We start from the raw sequence: 20,787 nt of genomic DNA, 5'->3' as shown, positions 1-20,787 counted from the left end.
CCTATGCATAAATATTTAAGCATTTGCATAATTAGAATTCTTGCATATGCTAAAATTAAAGCATATCCTTAATTCGAATAAAGATTATGTGCAAATGAATTATTTCTGAGTATGCATATTTCGACTTATGCCTAAAGATATATAAATAATTAAGCATACGCAAAATTCGATTTATGCAATACATGAGTAATTTAGTATTGGCCAAATTCGAATTATGCATATACATAAATGCTTATTTTGACCCTGATACCGGAACATACCTTTGGAACTCTAGAGTTGGTCCTCGGAACTATACCGCACTCAGCAATAACCCCCGGTCGAATATGGAAATTGTATAGCACGCCTTGACAGGTCACAGTGTAAGGATTTCTATGTTCAGGACTGCCAGCTGCTAGTTGTCTTTTTACATGTTTATTTAATCTACATCTAATAATGTAGATGTACCCTGAGATCGTACAACAAAATTTGGTAAACAGACATTCAGGTATAGTGTGCAGTTCTTTGGAATGACTTACCCGAACATATCAGATCACAACGAAATTTTAATCAATTTAAAAATCTTTTGCAGTCATTGAACGGAAACATCTGTAGTTGTGCGATATGTTAATCTTAATGCTTGTGTCTGGTATTCTCAGATATGTTGTTTCAATCCAGCTTTAAAACTTGTTTTCATCTGCTTGCTTTTTAAACTTTTTTTGTGCTACAACTAGTGCTTTGCTTTTAACCATACGTGTTTGTTTGTTTGTTTTTGCTTTTGCTTATTGATAAGTATGCCTTTCATTTTATAGTATTACTTGTCTGATGCTTTATGTGTGCATGCATGTGTGTTGTTTTGTTATACATATCGCACAAAAGCTCTTCATTTTGTATGCATACCGACTCTAAATAAAACCTGTCTTATGTCTTATGTGTAACCGGGAACATGATTCACCAAACAAAATTATACATTGTGCCTCCGTCTATATCGAATTGTATAAGAAATGTACAAATATATTTTTGTTCCGCACTAGGATTTCAAATGCTTTTTTCGAAAATGCATGCATAATAGCCATACATTTTCGCTATCTAAAGGTACAAATAGAAGCATTCAATTTCCTTAATTCTCGTTTTTTGCTTGTTTGTTTGTATTTTTTGTGTGTGTTAGTTGTTGTTTTTTGCTTTTTGTTGTTGTTGTAGTTTGTTTGTTTGTTTGTTTGTTTGTTTGTTGTTGGTTGTTTGTTTTGTTTTGAAAAACGAAGTTTCAACTGCATGGAAAGTTTGGTCTCCTGAATAGTTCCTACTCCAGAAACCATGTCACAAAAAATGTGCCATGGAATGCGTCAAAAATTGAGTCTTCGTGAAACAAGACTACCGTCTTTGAACACCGGATAGATATTTGTATTGTAGACAACTGGCTAAATAACTAGAACATGTGCATGTATTAAGGCCCGGCTTTTGTATAACTAGACCTACAACTACACTAAACCATGCAATCGCAGCTAATATTTTTAATAATATCAATATATCGAGCGATCTCCAGCTTGACGTCTTGAAATCCACATTTTACAGTTGATTTGTTACTGTCGGGCTTGCTATTTTTACATTGATATTTTTAGAAGAGCGAGAGTACTGACAAATAAGTTTCTAAGAGAGGGACATATTCAATCCTTAATGCTATAACTACTACTGAATTTTTATGCTTGTCATCACTATTTGATTGACCTATTTTAAATTTCTACCATATAAATGAAACAGGATAGCTTCAGTTGTATTTCGGGTGTAACCCGATTGAAATAACGCTTATCGAATTTTACTCAATTGCAATGACGGGTGTTGCTGGCGGAGCAAGACATGCTGATTCTTTCGGAGCATTTAATGACACTCGTATTGCTCATATTACAAGTACTTTAATTGTCTTTGTGTATATCGTAAGTTTTCATATGTTATAGTATTTTATTGTGTTGTCTCGTCTCTGTTTCCTGTTTCCACGTTCTCGGCCATGTCTGTCTATGGAATCAGGTGTCTCTGAATTATCCTTTTGTTTTGATGCTTTGGTATTTTGTGCCAATATTTTAATATAATTTAGCCTAATGCCGACTTACATAAAACACAATTTGTGATAAAAACAGAACAAAATATGCACAATAACATATTTTATTCATAACAAAGATAAAATAACAGTTAACATGTAAAGGCATTGCACAAGGATAATCTAAGACCTACATCATTTCACAAATTATGGATGTAGATCTGACTCACTATCACATTATAACACACTTTTTATTGCTATCAACATTCTTATCCGATTTGCATATAGGTTTTTGTTTTGTCGGTATTCTTAGAACTGCTTGTACAACTTCTTGGAAGACATTATGTAGTCCTTCATTTTTCATAGCCGACGTCTCAACGTATTGTTTGAGGTTAAGTCGTTTTTTCAATGCACGTGCTTTACAATGTGCATGCTGTTCAGATTTTGTGTCTACAAGGTCACCTTTAGTTCCAACAAGTATAACCGGTATGTTTGGACAATGCTGCGTTACCTCTGGATACCACTGAAAAAATGCAATTAAAGTGAAATAAAAATAACAATGAGAGCAACCACGATACGAAATATATACGTTAAAGCTCAAATTTACTTTCTATACTGGATAACTAGCCATATACAAGATAAGTACTTGTGATTAAACCAAATGGCATTAGTTTTTAGTTGCTGAAACAAATGGCATCCGACTCTTCTGGTAGATTGTTTTACATGACCTCTTATATTGTTTGCAATTCACATTCCTGGTATGAACTTACTTTCATCCTCCCAAGTCAGGGTTTTGAGTCCACCTTGAGGGAGCGAAAGTGGACTCAAAACCCTGACTTGGGAAGATGTTTACTTTAAAACGAAACAAATCGACAGCAATTATGCCGAAAAGTTCAATTTCTGTTGTTATAAAAACCATATTATAAATATATCTTTATAATTAATTTCTTTAATTTCTACGAAAGCCCATTGAGCTCGTTTTCATAGATTAAATAAAAATCGCGTTATAATGCAAAACTTACGCGAACTAACGCAAAAGTTTGCATTGCTTGTATATAAAAGAGGAAGAAAACATTTGATCTGTCCGCCTGTATTTTTACACTTTAACTTTCTGAAAAAAATTCTGAGATTTTTAATTATCTCTTGTGTTGAAGGTCGAAATGGAGAGACCCAAAAATGTTTTGTTCTTAATATAAAGTTGTACTTATGTTTGTGTTTGGTCAAACGAAAATATATATATCAAGAATGAAAATGGGACGAAAAGAAACCATAAAAAATTAAGAAATTAAGAAAACAACAACAAAATATATCAGCTTTAACTGTTGTCAGAAGACATAAAATACTATCGACAACAGAAAAGTATTATTCGTTTCATTAATTTATTAATGTGAGAACAGACATAAAAATATTGATTAAAACACCCTCACTTAAATCTTGAAGCTATCTTTTTTTCCTCCAAAGAAAAAAGTGCTGAAGCAACAGTAATGACAAATACATAAAGTATGTATCTGTGACGCAAGCCAATAAGTGCTAGCTTCCAAATCATTTTTTAAGCAGAGGCATACAAATTATCTAGCTGACCCCCTTCCCTGATCATATAGCGATCACTAAGAAGCTTTGGTATAAAAAAAAATGGCTGCCACTAAATATGTTCTTTCTTGTCATCGATTCAAAATGCTTTCATTTTCAAAGAGAAATTTATTCATGACCACCATGGCAGCGAGGCAACTGACAGACATTTGAAAGCAAAATAAAATCTCGGTCTCTGATTTTTATCATATATATATATATATATTCATAAATTCATAAATTTCAGAAGTAACACGCTTTCTGAATGGATAAAAAAAATTGTCCATCATTTTGTAATGTGACCGTGACGTCATGAAACTTTTAGAATAATTTACTAGCTGAATTATTTTGATACCAAAACTAAATTTAATTTTAATAAGCAATGACTGTTATATTTTTTTGTCTATTTGAAATAACCTTAATGCTGGTAGAGCACACTTGAAAATGACCTGCTACGTGATTGAGGTAATTTCTTCATAAACCGAAAAAAAATATAACAGTCATTCCTTAAATACTATATTCTTTGTAATTATAGGAAATATAACTTTCTATGGTTATCCAAATAATATTCACAAGATTAGTTCTTTTACCGTGTAAATACTTTTATAAAATCTCAAGTAATATTCAATATTATTTTAAAAGATGTATATATTTCAGATAATATTTTTATTATTTCATGACTTAACTGGCTCCAAATAAAAGCTCGGATAGTTTCAAAAATTCAGATCGTGCCTACCATTTTGTGTTGAGTCAGGAAGTTGTTGTGTGTGTGTGTGTGGTTTTTAAACGACCGCATTTTTTTTTCGGATGCTTTGAATGAGAATTCTGTTTGATACTAAGACCAGTTTTCTAGGAGTAGGAGTGGATTTTTAATATTTTATGAAAATCCTTTCATGAAAATTAGTTTTTCGTGGTTCATTTATGTAGAACATTAAATTATCTATCGAATGATACCAAATTTGAAATGTTGAATAGTTGAGCAATAACTTGTAGAGTCGAATTTATTTATTCCGAAAAATCGAAAATCGCATTTTTTTGCATTTTTTGATAAATTCTTACTACAAAATCGCCAAAAAGTTATCAAAAGAACCCTAGAAGTATAAATTGTGATAATATTAAACAGAAAATAGCAAATAAGCAATTTTTGACTGAAGCATTAATACTCCAGGGGTTTTGACTTTGACTTTGGAAGGCTTAGACGTTCATACAATTGAGTCGCAAAAATCTTGGCTTTTTGACCCAGTGGGGTACAAATATAGGCTTGTACTGAAAAAGAATCCGAAAATATTCTTTGGCGACAAATTGATTTGGTAATGGGAGGTATAAAGGTACCTAAAATCACCATGAAGTTGATGAGTGGGGGGGGTGCACGGTGGACCCTCCCAACCCATGGACTAATGTCTCATGAAACTAGTATGTCATCTTTATTTTGTTTTAATTGGCAGTCAACGTTTTGATACATGTTACGACTGCTATACCTTCAATACATGTTTATACTGTATGGTGAATTCATGTTGCGACTGCTATACCGTCAATACATGTTTATACTGTATGGTGAATTCATGTTACGACTGCTATACCGTCAATGCATGTTTATACTGTATGGTGAATTCATGTTACGACTGCTATACCTTCAATACATGTTTATACTGTATGGTGAATTCATGTTACGACTGCTATACCGTCAATACATGTTTATACTGTATGGTGAATTCATGTTACGACTGCTATACCTTCAATACATGTTTATACTGTATGGTGAATTCATGTTACGACTGCTATACCTTCAATACATGTTTATACTGTATGGTGAATTCATGTTACGACTGCTATACCGTCAATACATGTTTATACTGTATGGTGAATTCATGTTACGACTGCCCTACCTTCAATACATGTTTATACTGTATGGTGAATTCATGTTGCGACTGCTATACCGTCAATACATTTCATACTGAATGGTGATTAAACTTCTGGACCATTGCTTGATTTTGATGTCGGTCCCAATTTAACACATTTTTTAGGAATATACAAGCATTATCGGTAGAAGTAGGTTAGTTTTTGTTATTGAGATTACCATACTTACAATATGTTCAGCATCTTCAAGACTTTTATGATCAACCAAAGAAAAACATATAAGAAAGGCATCCTGTCATAAAAAAAAGAAAATGAAATCTACCGGGTAAAGTGAAGAGGATCGGAATATCAATATATGACATTTCTGATATACGGATTCATGATAAGTCCAACAGCTAAGATATAATATAATGATTTAATTTAATTGTTTATTTCCCATCTGGATAAGATCGTTTATTTTCCATAAACTAACTCAGTACTGTGATGCCCGCAGTCCGCAATTCAAATAATTCAAAACTAAATAAGGCTTTGATGAAGGCAGTGGTGGATCCAGCGAGGTGCAAGGGGTTGGCATCCCCTTTTTATCTGAAAATTTATCATTGACAAAGAGTGGCAAATAATGTCTTAGCACCCCCTCTTTCTGAGGAACCTTCGCTGGCATCCCTCCTTTTCAAAGTGTTAGGATCCGGCCCTGGAGGGGCACTTTAATCGATTAGAAATTAAATTACAAGATTTCTGTTTTTGACCAAGTTATACTCGCATAACCAACTTTTATTGGTATGATCTAAATCCCAATTCCTTCAATGATATTTTAAAGAGGGCTATCACGATGAACACACGTTTTAGTGTTATTTACACACTCTTTGTGACTTGTGGACAAAGAAACCCTTTTAAATACATATATATACTTTTTTTTAAATTCCTCATTATTTACTTACCGTAAGAGGATACAAAAAATGACGCAGACGTGAATAGTTTTCTTCACAATTAACGGCATACAGAACTAAGTTGATGGTCCTGTTGCTGAGTCCTATCTTTGCTTTGTAACCATCACTAAATGGGAAAAAAATGTTAATTATTCATTACAGTATCAACAATAAGTATAATCGAACAAGAATTGTAAATGTGATGTAAATTGTTTGTTCCTTTTTGTTTGTTTGTTGTTAATATTTTGTATTATCTTATTCCTTTGCTTCTTTTACCTGCGCGCCAAATACGTAAGCAGGTCTAGGAGTCAGGGCATTCCGTCCTTCCGTCCGTCCTTCCGTAACCCTTCAGCTTATCATTGCAACTCCTCTGAAAATACTCAACTATAATTCCTGAAACTTGGTATGTAGCCTGATCACTCTATATAATTGTGAATATTATCAGGACATGTTGATTCTCTAATTTTTATTGGATTTATGCCCCTTTGTACTAAGATATTTACTGAAAATCAACAAGTGTCAGCTTGTCATCCTCACCTCTAAATACTTAACAGAAATCCCAGAAACTTGGTATGTAACAAGAACACCACATGTTGTTGTGCATATTATTAGGAAGTTTCACATCAGTAATTTTTGTAGGAGTCATGTTAACTAGTTCCGTATTTCTGTCCGTAACATCTCTTCCGTCACATTTTCCTCAGCAACTATAAATCATATATGCAGTGCGACGCAGATCCAGACATCGATTGGTCTAGCTTGTTTTTACTTGACTACAACGTCTTTCTTATTACCGTAATTACTTTCTTTTTGCAATGTCCCAAAATGTGGGAAATATCATCAATTACAGATAATAGTATATATATGAGAAGAAATTTGCCGATAAATGTCCAAGTAATTCATGCATGTGTAGTATCATCACTGTAGGAGGAAATGCGTTTCAAAAGACCCAGTACCAAATTATTTCCAGATATCAGTCCTTGGTTGAAAAATACTCAGTTTCTTCCAAACAATGAGTAATGATTGTTTTTTTTTTTGTTTGTTTGTTTTTAAATTTTTTTACGTTAAAAAATAGAATTATTATATAATGAATAACTGTTATATTTTTTTCGGTCTATTTAGAATTGTTTTTGTTCTAAACAATTCTCTTTGAAATAAAAAACAATGCCTGTGGTGGTGGACGCTTGAAAATAACCTGCTACGCATTCATAAAATAGCAGGCAAATGCTTTTTTTTTTAATCACCACCGGAATATTGAAAGTATGGCGCCTTGAAAAACCTAGATATAACCCACAATTTCGTTTGAAATGCCTGTACAAAATCAGGACTATTGCAGTACCAGTTGCTCCGGAGGTGCGATATCTATTTTGTCATATTTAATTTGGACTTGACTTTATTATGGATCGGATTAGTGTTCGGCAATTACGTTGATATCCTTAAGAAAAATGTGTATATAGCATGATACTTCAAAATACTTTTACCCAAAGAACTTACTTCGAGGTAAAAATATAAGATATTAATTACCTTATTGCTTTTGTATTGCCGAAATTGTAGAATTAGTATCTCTGGTCTTTACAAGGCAAATTGTAGAATTAGTATCTCTGGTCTTTACAAGGCAAATTGCAAATATTCCGGATTTTGATTGTTTGTTTATAGGCTAAAAACCACTAATTCAACTTCCCATAGGCTTCTATGCTAATTTCACAATATTCAATGGCTTCTCTGGACTTTACCTTAACTTTAACCTGCAGATGACTATATATCAGCATGATTCTACATATGTCAGCTCACAATCCTCAGAATGGCATGTGGGGTTAGCAGACTTGCAGTGCAGTACTGGTCACCGGAAGTGAAGGGTCTATAAATAGCATGGGAAATCCCAGTGTTTTCACAAGATAGGGGTATATTTAAAATTCATTATGGAGATTAGGCTTCACATCACAAGAAGCAAAATGCACCTATAAAATGTACAGAAATGTTTTTCCTTTCAGAAACTCTTTAAATTTTTAAAATAAGATGAGAACTTTTTTCACAGCACTAAGAGGAACAGGGGTAATTTCTGCGTAGGACTATTTTTGCGTACGTTCCAAATGCTCATTGGTTGAATTGGTGGTCTGTAACCTTATATACAGGTTTTTGAGTGTGAATATAGAAGTCAGGTGAATTAAGATTTACTTTACTATAACCTGTAGCTTTAGTTAAGGTTCCGATAAACCAAAAGTCTAGGACATACCATGCACATGACGATACATCTAGTTGCAATTTCAAGAAAATTTTTGTTGATACTGTATGCTACATATAAAGCACGTAACCTTTCTTCATAAAACATGTTATCACAACTATATTTTGCAAACAATAAAAGTGTAACCATCAAAATGTTCAAAATGTACAACTTACCAAAACAATTTTTGTTTGGAAACGTAAATCAGAAATTACCTGATTTTAATTAAAAACAAAAACAAAACCAAAACAACTTTGATATTTTATGCTTACTGATGGTAATTTGTTGGACCATAACATGAAATATCTTAATTTATTTAAGGAGGTAGACCTAGGGTAAGGGACATAACTCTTGAAGTCAGTGATATGTTTGTATCATATTCGATTTTACCAAAGCCTTTCAAGCTTTCCTTTGAAACAGAATGAAATCAGTCCAAGTTATTTCGATGCTTAAATGAGATTTGAAGTAAAATGGTGAATACAAACGTTCCAATGATTTGTAAGAGTTGTGTCCCATACCCTAGATCTACCTCCTTAAATTAAAAGAATGACAATATTCAACGCTAGATTGCAAGTTTGCATAGTACATTTAGGAACAGGAATAACTATATGAAATTCAGACTTAAAAACTTATTTTTCACTGCTGTAGATTTATCTTTGTTGTTTATTAAATATATTAGTTATAAAACATTTCCCCCAAATTTGACTACTGCATTTGTGTTAAATGCTAGAATCAGTAAGAACCAGCCAAAATCGGGAAAAAATGAATCATGCTCAGCAAGAAAAAAACACGCACTCAAATTTAACATTGTGGACACATAGTTTATGGTCTATTGAAGACGAATTGACAGTTCTTTCGTCTTAGAAGTATCAGAGGATGCAGAACGGCGAGTTTAAAGTAACAATAGAATGATACGGGAAAGGTGAGTTATTTCCCTTTGATGATCAAATTGCAATTCATTTTTATATAATACTGACACTGGCAAACAGAAATGAATGCAATTTCTTTATATTTCAGATATCATATTGAATACGATGGAAATACTTGTGTGCGTTTTATTTTTACCATGATTCACCCACTGCTTGATTATTACAGAGAATAACACTTTTAAGTAGCAGTCTTTATAAAAATCAGACAGAAGGTGATTCATGCATGTCAAAAACCCACCAAATTCAGTTTTGTTTCTTGCTCAGAAACAGTAACTGATCACATAACCAGTCTGTTTTTCATTTGGTTTTTGCGCTTTTGATATAAAAATTATATAGATTGGACATGAAATTGGCACTTTGCAAGAGTTACGCGTTCTTGATTTGGCTTCATTTGGTTGATTTTAGTGGGAGTATGATTTCTGAATGCAGAAAAGGTTGTTGTTCTGTGAAAATATAGCATACGTAGACTAAAAAAGCATCGTTTGTTTGGTGGGTTTTTCTTGACCATGATCACTTTATCAGTGGTAGTGTCAGAATTTTATGTGGACTGGTACTTAAATGCATATATAAAGCTACATATATCATAGCTTCAGGGCTTTCTTGAACTCATTATCAAAACCATGAATGAAACAATTTCAATAAGAAATGTTTTAGATTTTGACGTATATGGAATCTTATCCCGCTAGTTTGGTTATTGATTTTATATTTGTCAATTAACCCCTTTAAGGAAATCGTTCTTTACATATCTTTATGTTATTGAAAGAATAATAGAAACACGTTTTTAATTCAAAGACGCAATCTACATTTTGAACATGTTCGACAACTACACCAATGAAATGCTTACCTCTCGTTTTGTACCTCATTTTCCGGAAATGTGCCTTCAGCATATGTTCTCAGCAAACAAGTTTTCCCTACATAACTTAAATTAATAAAAAATTAAGTACATTAAGTGGGTGAAAATTATGTTTTTAAAGTAATATGTTGTTATGTAGCCATATGTGTGCATGTGTATACGTGCTATTTTTGGGTGATTGTTTTACCGAAGAGAATGGGGGTTTAATTTGTGCTACACGTGTATATAGTAGAATGGTATAAATGTCGTAAAAAATCAAAAACCTTGCGATGACAGTTTTACACTTAACCCTATATAAAGACATGGTCTATAAAGATAAATATACAGAGAAACAAAACTAAGCTAAAACAAGAGCATGAAAGGTGTAACAAATTTGACCAAAAAAAACAAGAGAAACCAACTACAAAGTCATACAAAATCCTAAAGCTGAAATACAAAAAAGAGATACACATGCAAAGTACTTAATAAAACCGAGAGCGAACAAAAAGAGAAGTAAGACAGCTAGCTAGATTTTTCAAAGAATTTTTGAACAAACGTGTGAGAACTCAATACGTTATTGTTCGTTTTTTTTGCATCGATTGTTATATTTGATTGTTTAAAATTATGCAATATAAATATTGATTTTAGTTTTTTTTAAGTTTTGAAATCATTGTGCAATTGAAACATTCAATATGAGTTGTCATTGCCTTATTTCACACATTTTTTAGGTTTCTTTGTGTCAAAGAACTTATACACAAATAGTTTTCAAGTTATACTTTAATATATAATTGTAATCATGAAGTACTTGTAAATGCGTAAAATAAAGATACTTATATACTTCATGTATGTAATAATATTTTTACATCCAACTGTAAAGTAAATGAAATTATTGTTATATATTTTCCGATATTCACATGACTGAATAGTTAGTTTTGGATTAATTGATATGATACAGGGTATAAACTATATAATAAGTATATCTTCCGAGCAACTCGGCGGGTGTTTCTAGAAAAGCAGAGGACGCTTGCCCTACCAGTGTGCCTGGTCCATGCTCCCAGTTTTTAGTGGAGTCCGAGTTGCTCATTTGCTTTTGTTACTTTGTATATATTATTTTAGTTACTTTATGTTCTTAGTTGTGTATGTCTGTTTTCCATGTCTGGTCTTTGTCCCTGGATTACATTCTTTTGATTACCGCTATAACCTTGGTTCCCTTGATTACTTTTTCCAACTTTGTAATAAAGGAAATAATATTTTTTTTTAAAGATATGAAGTTCAATCAACATATTTTCTTCCTCTTATTTAAACAAACGTATCATTAACAACTATCATTACAATCTACTAATATAACTACATATCTATATATACCTTACCTATTACCAACAGCGACAACTTTAAATGAAACCATGACTTTACTTTCATTCCCAAGTCAGAACAAATAACATCATTTCCCTATCCCACCAGGAAGTTATATAAACGGAGAGACACAAATTAAATTTCCTACATTTGAAAATCGGTCATAAATTGCAGTCACGACAGTGATGAAAATATGCGCACTATATATATACTCTTTAAATCATATCTTACCGTCCATCGATATTTGTAATCTTTATCTAGAATAATATGCATTGCTTCTTCAGCAGATATATAATTCATTAGTAAAATATAATGCCTTTAAAATAATACGGAATGATTAGTCTATTAGTCTATTTATATGGCTTCAAAATTACGTCTATTCAATTAAAAAACCTCATTGTGGTATATTATATATAAAGATTACGTCTATCTATGTAAAAAAGTGTTATACAATTAAACACACCTAAAATCAATTAAAACGGTCAGAGTCCCTTATCGGAGTGGAATGACTGTAAAACACAAAAAAGAGTTGACAGAACTTTAAAAAGGTATAGATAAGCAGAATGCTAATACATAAAATGAATGCAGAAAAGGGAGTCATAAACATGTTTTATTTTGGAAAACGCAAATGAGCAAATGAATAAAAATCAACGAGCGGCTATCTAATGGGTGTTGATGAAAGCCCGATTTTCTGATGAATAGAAAGCTCTTTCAATCGAAATTCTAAGTTGTGAAAGGTCCAAATTCTGCTATTGGTACAGTTGACATAAAATTATACATGTATATCAAAATGCACATTTTAAGTTATCGTAGGAGAAAGTTGCTATGTTCCCTCTCTAGACAGAGTGTGCATATATGTGGCGGTTGCATTCCACTCTGCAAAATGTATCAAAAACAGTTTTCAAAACTTTTAACTTCTATAATTACAGCTGTTAAAGAGGGTCTCCAGTCTTACCACGACCCTTGTTACTCCCGTAGTGGTGTTAATTCAATGTGGATCATAAAAAAAGTCTGGAAACTCTCAATTCAAGATTATATCAGAATACAATAGCTATGACTTTTCAACTCTTTATACTTCTATTCTCCATACTTATCTAAAATCCCGACTCAAGTGTAAACATTATACAACGTTGTTACTCCAAAGAAGACGGTACACCTAGATACAGATATGTAGTGAAAACATATTTGTCCAGTGTGGTGGACGCGTTTTCCAACAAAAGGTCGGCATTATAATGGGAACAAATTGTGCCCCTCTACTCTCTGGCCTATTCCTTCACTCTTATGAAGCCGACTGTTTAGCTGATCTGATCCAAAGGAAGGACCATCGTTTAGCGGAATTATTTGATCGCAGTTTCCGCTATATAGATGACGTATTATCGTTAACAATCCTAGTTTCGGGGATTTTATACATCGGATCTACCAAAAAAACCTTCCGTTGAAGGATACTACAGACACTGTTAAGTCTGCCTCATATCTTAACCTACACTTCGAGATTGATGGTAAAGGAAAACTGTTGACCAAAATTTACGACAAGCGCGATGATTTTTCATTCCGTATTGTCAACTTTTCTTTCATCTGTGGCAACATCCTTTCAGCACCTGCGTATGGAGTACGATATGTCAGAGCTTGCCGTAACAACACAGACTTTTTGTACCGCGCTAGATTTCTTGCAATTAGGCAGCTGGAACAGGGTTATGTTGCTAAAGTTTGAAGTCATCATAAACTCGTTGATAAGGTGTATCCATCTGCACCATGAAAACTGTTTTGTTCAACACTTCATAGTTTTCCTTCCATCTTTTGTCTACCCAGGACTTGACTTTTAATGAGCAACTCGACGGGTTTTTCTAGAAAAGCAGAGGACACTTATCCTACTGGAGAACCTGGTCCATGCTCCCAGTTTTAAGTGGGGTCCGAGTTGCTCATATACGTTTGTTGCTGTATGCGTATTATATCGGTTATTTTTTTATGCTTTTTTTGTTGTTTGTGTCTATTTTCCATGTCTGGTCTTTGTCCGTGGATTACATCCTTTTCATTTCCGCTAGAATATTGTTCTCTTGATTACTCTTTGTGAAGAATATTTCCATTAAATATAGGGTGGGAGATACACACACGTATTAATTGTTCAAAAGTACATTTTGTACATCTATATTTGAGAATGAATTACTTGTATCGTTTGAAAAAAAAATGTGAATGTTTTTACGAGCTTGTGTAATCGGAAACATTGATGGGGTAATTTCTCGGCTAAGACAAATATTTCTTTCGTTAAAATCCGAAACATTGTAACAAACACGAGCAAATCGAACCAATTATGATATGTCAAGTACATCTTCATCTCCACAAATAAAAAAAATATATTTACACATTTGTCAGGTAAAATAAATGTATATTCCTACTGCATACATCTGTTGATAAAAAAAAAGATAATTTCATGAATTTTGCTAAACCAGAAAAAACAGAGATAACACGAATATAAAAAATTCAAACAAAAAATGAATACAAGATATTAAATATTACACAAACCTCGGTATTTAGAATTAGAGGAATCATTATTCAATCAGCTACACGAATGTTTTTGTTCTAATACATTATTTCAATGTCAACGGCTTTATTAAATGTGGTTATTTTGACCCACTTTCGGTAATGATGATAATAGGGAGCAACACAAATTTGTTCTCTTGATAAACATTTCGTTGTATTCATTATTTTAGTAATATTAGTTATAATTTTTCTAATAGCCATTTGCGTCATTAGTTATGTTTCTAGAACGAAACCTATATCTACTAACAACATAACAATGACCAAATGAGGATAATTCGGTCATAGACATATATCATCCGGAAATGGTTACTCTTAATCTTTTTGTTGTTGAATGTTCATCTTTATTAAATCGCATTATACGCCTCTTTCTGGTTTCAATTTCAATAAGTTATTTATTTAATTTATTATAGTTACCAACATACCTAAAAATACTAATGTTTTTGGTGAAAGCAGATATAAAAAAAAATGCATTTCATTTGTACAAATTCAACATAGACATTTTTTTTTGTTAGACTTGGCAAATATGCTAAAAATATTAATGGTGAAAGGTTGACACACCCATTTTAATAAGATCGATGTGACTGGTACAGTACTGTCAATGTTCTCCAGATTGTTCTTACCTTGTCTGTTCTTCTGGTCGATGTTATGTTTAGGCCAGTCTTACATTTGACAGACCAAATCTTGTTTAATATGACTTATCTGTACGATTAACACATTTTAACTCTGAATCTTTGTTTTTTCAGGTTCAAAATTAAACAACCAAAATTGAAAACCAAAACCCAAAAGCCATTTAAGAGTACACCTTTAATATGAATATATAACAAAACAAATATAAAAATGCCAACTGGAAAAGAAAATCACAACAACAGCAAGAAAAAATAAATAAAATATAACAACAATAAATACTACAATAACGTACATGACTTTTTTTTGTCTTTAGTTCGGTGTTTCTTGGGAGGACTTAAAACTATTTTTATCACTTCATCCATTATCTGTTTTACTCCTTCCATTGTTTTTGCAGAGCATTCTAAATATTTTACAGCTTTGATTTCCTTAGCTAGAGCTTGTCCTCTGTCATGATTTAAATGGGATTTTCTTTTGTCACTTGAATTTCCTTGTGTTTCTCTTAAGTCTGTTTTTGTTGCTACAAGTATTATAGGTGCTCCTGGACAATGATGACGAACTTCCGGATACCACTGAAATCGAAAAAAAAAGATATCACTATTGTTCTTTTGAGGGTTTTTCATTAGTTGTTATACTAAAAACTAAGCATTGTGAATATACGGTATCTTTTTTTCCCATTTATTGGAGCCATATTAATAAGATAAGCAAAACATTTTCAACAACAACAAAAAATCAATTGTATTTAGTTACTTGACTTTTCCCTGCTGTCTTAATTATCATAACAAAGTGTATTCAATACCTTTCATTTTCATAAACTTACTTTGCTTTTAATGTTTCCATAGCTGTTTCTATTGTCAACAGAAAAACACAAAATAAAAATATCCTAAAAGTAATAGAAATAGAATATATGAATATGAATTGTACAATATATAAGATAGTTTTATGCTGAAGAAGGATATCGGTTATCCGAAATCATTATGTGATGTTAAACATGTTATATATATATTACGTCTCAGAGTGTGACGACTATTTGCTACACTGCTCCATCGGATCAGATTGATACAGGGAATATATGTAAAGATATAGATAGGTCTGAAAAATTCCCAACAATGTTAGGACCGTCAAATTTGGGATGCAAGTTTTAAATATATATATAACACCATGCTACTTTTAACTAACTATAGCAGGCATTGAACGCCTCCATTAATATATCCCTTACTAATCCTTTTTCGTGTTATTTTAAAAATTACATAATTCATATCGGTAGCTTGCTGCATTATAGGAACACACATTATATTTGTATACTTGATAATTGTCGATTTCCTTGTCCTATTGATTCATAACGTTTCTGTGGTTTTCGTTCCACTGCCTTATTTGATTTTTTTAGAGTATCATTTTATTAAGGTTGTTTCTATCATTTCGTAAACTTACAGTTAATGGATACGACAGGGGACGTAATCTATCATAATCCTCTTGTCCAGCAGTGTCCCATAGACCTAACTGTATTGGTTGATTGTCCACCATCACCATAGTAGTGTAGTGGTCAAATCTAAAAAAAAAAAAAGAGAACAATGAAAAGTAGAATAATGCAAAATTTTTTATAAAATGAATTATACTCTATGTCAAACAAACATCAGCTCATGAGAAAACGACTTTTTTTATGCCCATGCCGAAATTCTTTGGACCTTTAACATGGCTTAAAATCTAAAGGCATTAAGTACAGTAAATGTGTTGTACTAGGATGACTTAGAGTAAGGTAGTGTGCGTTAGTCGCTAAATACTTTCGACGTATATGAGATGTTTTACACTTTAAACACTTTAAAGTAAGGCAAAGTAACAGGAAATGTAATATTTTTTTCTGGAAGTGAAGTGCGTACTGATGCTTGACAAAATTATCAAGTGTGTCGTTGATGCATTAAATGATTTGTAACGGATTTAGGATTAGTTGTTTCCATGCATCATCTAGAGTTAATTAGGAAATATCTATGACATATTCAACTACATCTGTACAGAAATTCAACTGATATTATGTTCTCTCAGACATAATAATCAAGTTTACGATATGATGGGCGACACATCTGTTATCTCTGTTGTTTAAAAAAAATCCGAAAGTCTTACGCGATACAAAGGTAAAAATCAATATTAAATTTTTAAAACAATTAATAAAGGGAGACATTTCTACTTACATTGTAGGTACGTAATCTTCGGGGAACGTGTTGGTAGCATAGCAGCATAACATGCAAGTCTTACCAACCGCCCTGCAAAACAAAGGTTAGTTTTAATGATAAAATTTCGTGGGAAATCTAAAAATGTTTCAGGCTAAGACAATGTAAATCAACATCTTTATTTGAATAAATTAATGCGGGACCTTAAATGATGAAGAAAAGAAATGAATTTATGATTGATTACATTAATATCCAACTGTTTTTAAATTATAAAGAAAAAGAGATCATTTTCATGATAAGAGAACGCGTATTAAAAAATCATGTTCAATTTCTTTTTGCATGTACATATTTAAAAATTATTCCGATTTAATATGGAAGTTCAACAGACGAATTTAGACTTATGAGGCAAATATTTCCTTGAAACAATAGTAAGCGAAATACTGATTAAATTCAATTTGATAATTATGATATTAAAACAAATTGAATAATATCAAGTAGGTGAAAATACATACCCATCACCAACGACGACACATTTGATATTTCTTGCCATGTTTACCGCACGTGCTTTATTTCAGTAAAACTATTGTGTGCTACTATATACTAGTATTTATAAAGAACTGTGAATATTTAAAAATAGCCTTCTAATTTTAATGATTTGGCTGTAGATCAACCGGAACCACATGTACGATGACATATTTTATACGTGTAAATTATTCAGGAAGTTGAAGGGATTTTCAAGTTTTTATGGTGATGATGTAGTAAAGATAATCCATCTTTGTTGATGATATATATATACATGTATATAAAATATGTTCAGTGTACTTGTTACTGTGATTTTAACCACAAGAATAAGAATACTATAGGGAAATCCGAAACCGAAATTAGTAATTTCCAAAAAAATGCTTTCTTTTCATATATTTAATCCAGACCCGTGTCAATGAGAAAAAAAACCAGAATAATTCGAATTTAATCACTTTTATCAACATAAACACAGCACATTCTTTATTTACTGAAAAAAAAAAAAACAAACTGAATCTTTAACTCGCATACAAAATAATTCAATAGTTAATATCATTTAATATTCTTATCACCACGTCCTTAGAATACACTTGACAGGTAGTTTTTGACATATTAAGCATTTTTGAAAAGTTAAATTATTCATGTGTTTCGATTGTAATATTTCCTTATTAACGTCTTTTCTTATAGACTGATTTCAAAGTAGCGAACCTGTTGACGAATTTATGAAAAAAAGTATAAAATCCTGGCGAATACAAATAAGGTTTCTAGTCTTTTTTATTTCCTGAATAATCGTAATTATACTGCTCTAATGTACCTGGCCTTGATATTCTGTGTTTAGAGTTACCCACCTTTGATCATATGTTGAAGTAGTAGCTAAAATGGATAAAATTGTTAGCAAACAATTATTTTCAATCAATACCTTCTTAATATCAGATACCTTCATACAATACAATCAGCTTCTAAAACGATTGGATCTGTATAGAAAGAGTAATCAAGAGAACTAAGGTTCTAGAATGTAATCCAGGGACAAAGACCAGACATGGAAAACAGACATACACAACAAAGGACATAAAGTAACTAAAATCATATATACAAAGTAACAAAAGCAAATGAGCATCTCGGACTCCACTAAAAACTGGGAGCATAGACCAGGTGTACCGGTAGGGTAAGCGTCCTCTGCTTTTCTAGAAACACCCGCCGAGTTGCTCATCAAAAGTCAAGTCCGGGGAAGTCGGAAGAGGAAAGGAAAACTATGACACGTTGAACAAATCAGTTTTCAAATGAATACACCGTAATGATCCACGAGTTCATGATGACGACCATAAAACTTTCGTAGTGATGACTTTAATTTTGTAGCAACATAACCCTGTCCCAGAAGCTTATTTGATAGAGTTCTAGCGCGATACAAAAAGTCTGCGTAGTTTTGCAAGCTCTGGCATAAAGTAAGAGTTGTGATATGAACACTTCATACGCAGGTGCTGAAGAGATGTTGCCACAGATGAAAGGAAAATTGACAATTCTGAATGAAAAGTCATCACGTTTGTCGTAAAGTTTGGTCAATAGTTTTCCTTTACCATCGATTTCTAAGTGAAGGTCAAGATATCAGGCTGACCTCACAGTGTCTGTAGTATCCTTTATCTCAAGTTCTTTTGGGTAGATGCGATGTATCAAATCCCCAAAATTAGGATTGTTTAAAGATAACATCATCTATATGCGGAAACTGAGATTAAAGGATCTAGCCAAACGATATTCTTTCTTTTGGATCAGATCAGCTATAAAGTCAGCCTCATAAGAGTGAAGGAAAAGGTCAACAAGTAGAGGAACACAATTTGTTCCCATTGAAATGCCGACCGTTTGTTGAAAAACGCGTCCACAACACTGGACAAATATGTTGTCGATTAAAAATTCTAGTATTTTGTAAACATCTTTTTCTGTATATTTGGAAGATGATTTTGAATTATTTCTCACAAAGTATGAGGTATCTCTACCAAGAACTATATATTTGTATCTAGGTGTACCACCTTTTTGGAAAAAAAAAACAACGATGTATAATGTTTTTAAGTGGGGATTTTAACTGAGTATGGGGAGTAGAAGTGTACAGTGTCGAAAAATTATAGGTTTTAATGCTATTATATTTCGATAATAGTCTTGAACTGATTGACTCCAAAAGATCTTTTGAATTTTTCAGGATGCACATTGAATTGTGAGTTACGGGAGTAACTAGTGTTGTTGTAGGACTGCAGCTTCGCAATGATATACAACTTTAAGGGGTCATTTGTCCTGGGAATTCACAGTGAAACATCGAAAATTACTTGTTCAACATAGAAAGTAATGGAAACGTTAGGAGTGGTTAGTGAGACTATAAGCTAAATTTTGGCATATTTCAGAGAAATGCATAATTTAATGAAAATTGCCTTTCCTGGGCATTATTTCCATTTTCATATAATATCAGTCTAGAGATATTGGTAATCTGGATATAGTTTAAGAGGTACATTGTGCAAGATATTGTAAAAAAACAACATAGCAACAAGATTTTTATTACTAAAACTGACTCATAACTTGACATCATATCCGAAATTCCTAACCTCACTGCTTGGTATATTCAAAGTACTCAAATGGTCATACAACACAGACTAAGAATTACACAGTGATGAAATAGGCATGATGTTAATTGTTGAAATCTCTCCTTTTTCAAAATGATAAATGACATTTACTATTACAACTTCTTGAATTATCATAGATTTGGTGTGACAAGTTAGTTAAAATTGTATTTTTTTTAGTAATTTAGGGAAAATATCACTGAGGGACATCATGTAAAAAACGACCATTTCTTTGTAGTCCCATGTCTAATTTTAATAGTTTTGGTCCTATTAGGCTCACAATACCACAAACTTTCATCAAATGTGAAAAAAAATACAAAAAAAACTCATTAAATGTTTTAAGGTCTTACTAACCACTTCTGGGTCAAATGGCCAACCCCTTATTTAGTACCAAAAACACACTGAACCTAGAAATATGCATTGTAATTGCATTATTTTGCAATGGCATGCAACTTTAAGGTGTCATTTGTCCTAGGAATTCACAGTGAAACATTGAAAATTACTAGTTTAACATGTAAGTAATGGAAACATTAGAAGTGGTTAGTCAGACCTATACTTTATTTGATTTTAACGATATTTGGTTTATATAGTAAATATAGTATCCTGATTTGAATTGTGATGATTACAATGTTGTGTAGACATGGTTTAA

At 32.3% G+C, this 20,787-nt stretch overlaps 2 protein-coding genes across 2 annotated transcripts; both read right to left on the bottom strand.

Annotated features, from left to right (window-relative positions):
• Positions 1-2,117: 2,117 nt before the first annotated feature.
• On the bottom strand, positions 2,118-11,886 carry LOC148618989 (ras-related protein Rac1-like). The gene is made up of 5 exons (XM_088578458.1): positions 11,710-11,886; positions 10,352-10,426; positions 6,373-6,487; positions 5,664-5,726; positions 2,118-2,531 (listed from the first exon to the last, which is right to left on the bottom strand). The coding sequence occupies exons 1-5, from the start codon at positions 11,742-11,744 to the stop codon at positions 2,241-2,243; spliced, it is 579 nt and encodes a 192-aa protein (XP_088434584.1). The 5' UTR covers positions 11,745-11,886; the 3' UTR covers positions 2,118-2,240.
• Positions 11,887-15,019: 3,133 nt separating this feature from the next.
• LOC148618988 (ras-related protein ced-10-like) lies at positions 15,020-17,687 on the bottom strand. The gene is made up of 5 exons (XM_088578457.1): positions 17,532-17,687; positions 17,041-17,112; positions 16,286-16,403; positions 15,675-15,737; positions 15,020-15,426 (listed from the first exon to the last, which is right to left on the bottom strand). Exons 1-5 carry the CDS (start codon positions 17,567-17,569, stop codon positions 15,136-15,138), a joined length of 582 nt encoding a protein of 193 aa, XP_088434583.1. The 5' UTR covers positions 17,570-17,687; the 3' UTR covers positions 15,020-15,135.
• Between the last annotated feature and the right edge of the window lie 3,100 nt (positions 17,688-20,787).

Source organism: Perna viridis, chromosome 4 (assembly GCF_037379345.1).
Source record: "Perna viridis isolate PV_CMFRI_1.1 ecotype Kerala chromosome 4, ASM3737934v1, whole genome shotgun sequence".
Taxonomy (NCBI): Eukaryota; Metazoa; Mollusca; class Bivalvia; order Mytilida; family Mytilidae; genus Perna; species Perna viridis.
Note: the sequence above shows the minus strand (reverse complement) of the source record. Positions and strands in the feature narration are given on the sequence as shown.

Coding starts and splice junctions, on each gene's coding strand:
- LOC148618989 (XM_088578458.1), bottom strand. CDS start 11,744: ATGGTTTCATTTAAAGTTGTCGCTGTTGGTAATAG. Junction 10,427..11,709: donor GTTGTCGCTGTTGGTAATAG/GTAAGGTATATA, acceptor TATTAATTTAAG/TTATGTAGGGAAAACTTGTT. Junction 6,488..10,351: donor AATGAGGTACAAAACGAGAG/GTAAGCATTTCA, acceptor TTTCCCATTTAG/TGATGGTTACAAAGCAAAGA.
- LOC148618988 (XM_088578457.1), bottom strand. CDS start 17,569: ATGGCAAGAAATATCAAATGTGTCGTCGTTGGTGATGG. Junction 16,404..17,040: donor GAAGATTACGTACCTACAAT/GTAAGTAGAAAT, acceptor TTTTTTTTTTAG/ATTTGACCACTACACTACTA. Junction 15,738..16,285: donor CCCTGTCGTATCCATTAACT/GTAAGTTTACGA, acceptor TATTACTTTTAG/GATATTTTTATTTTGTGTTT.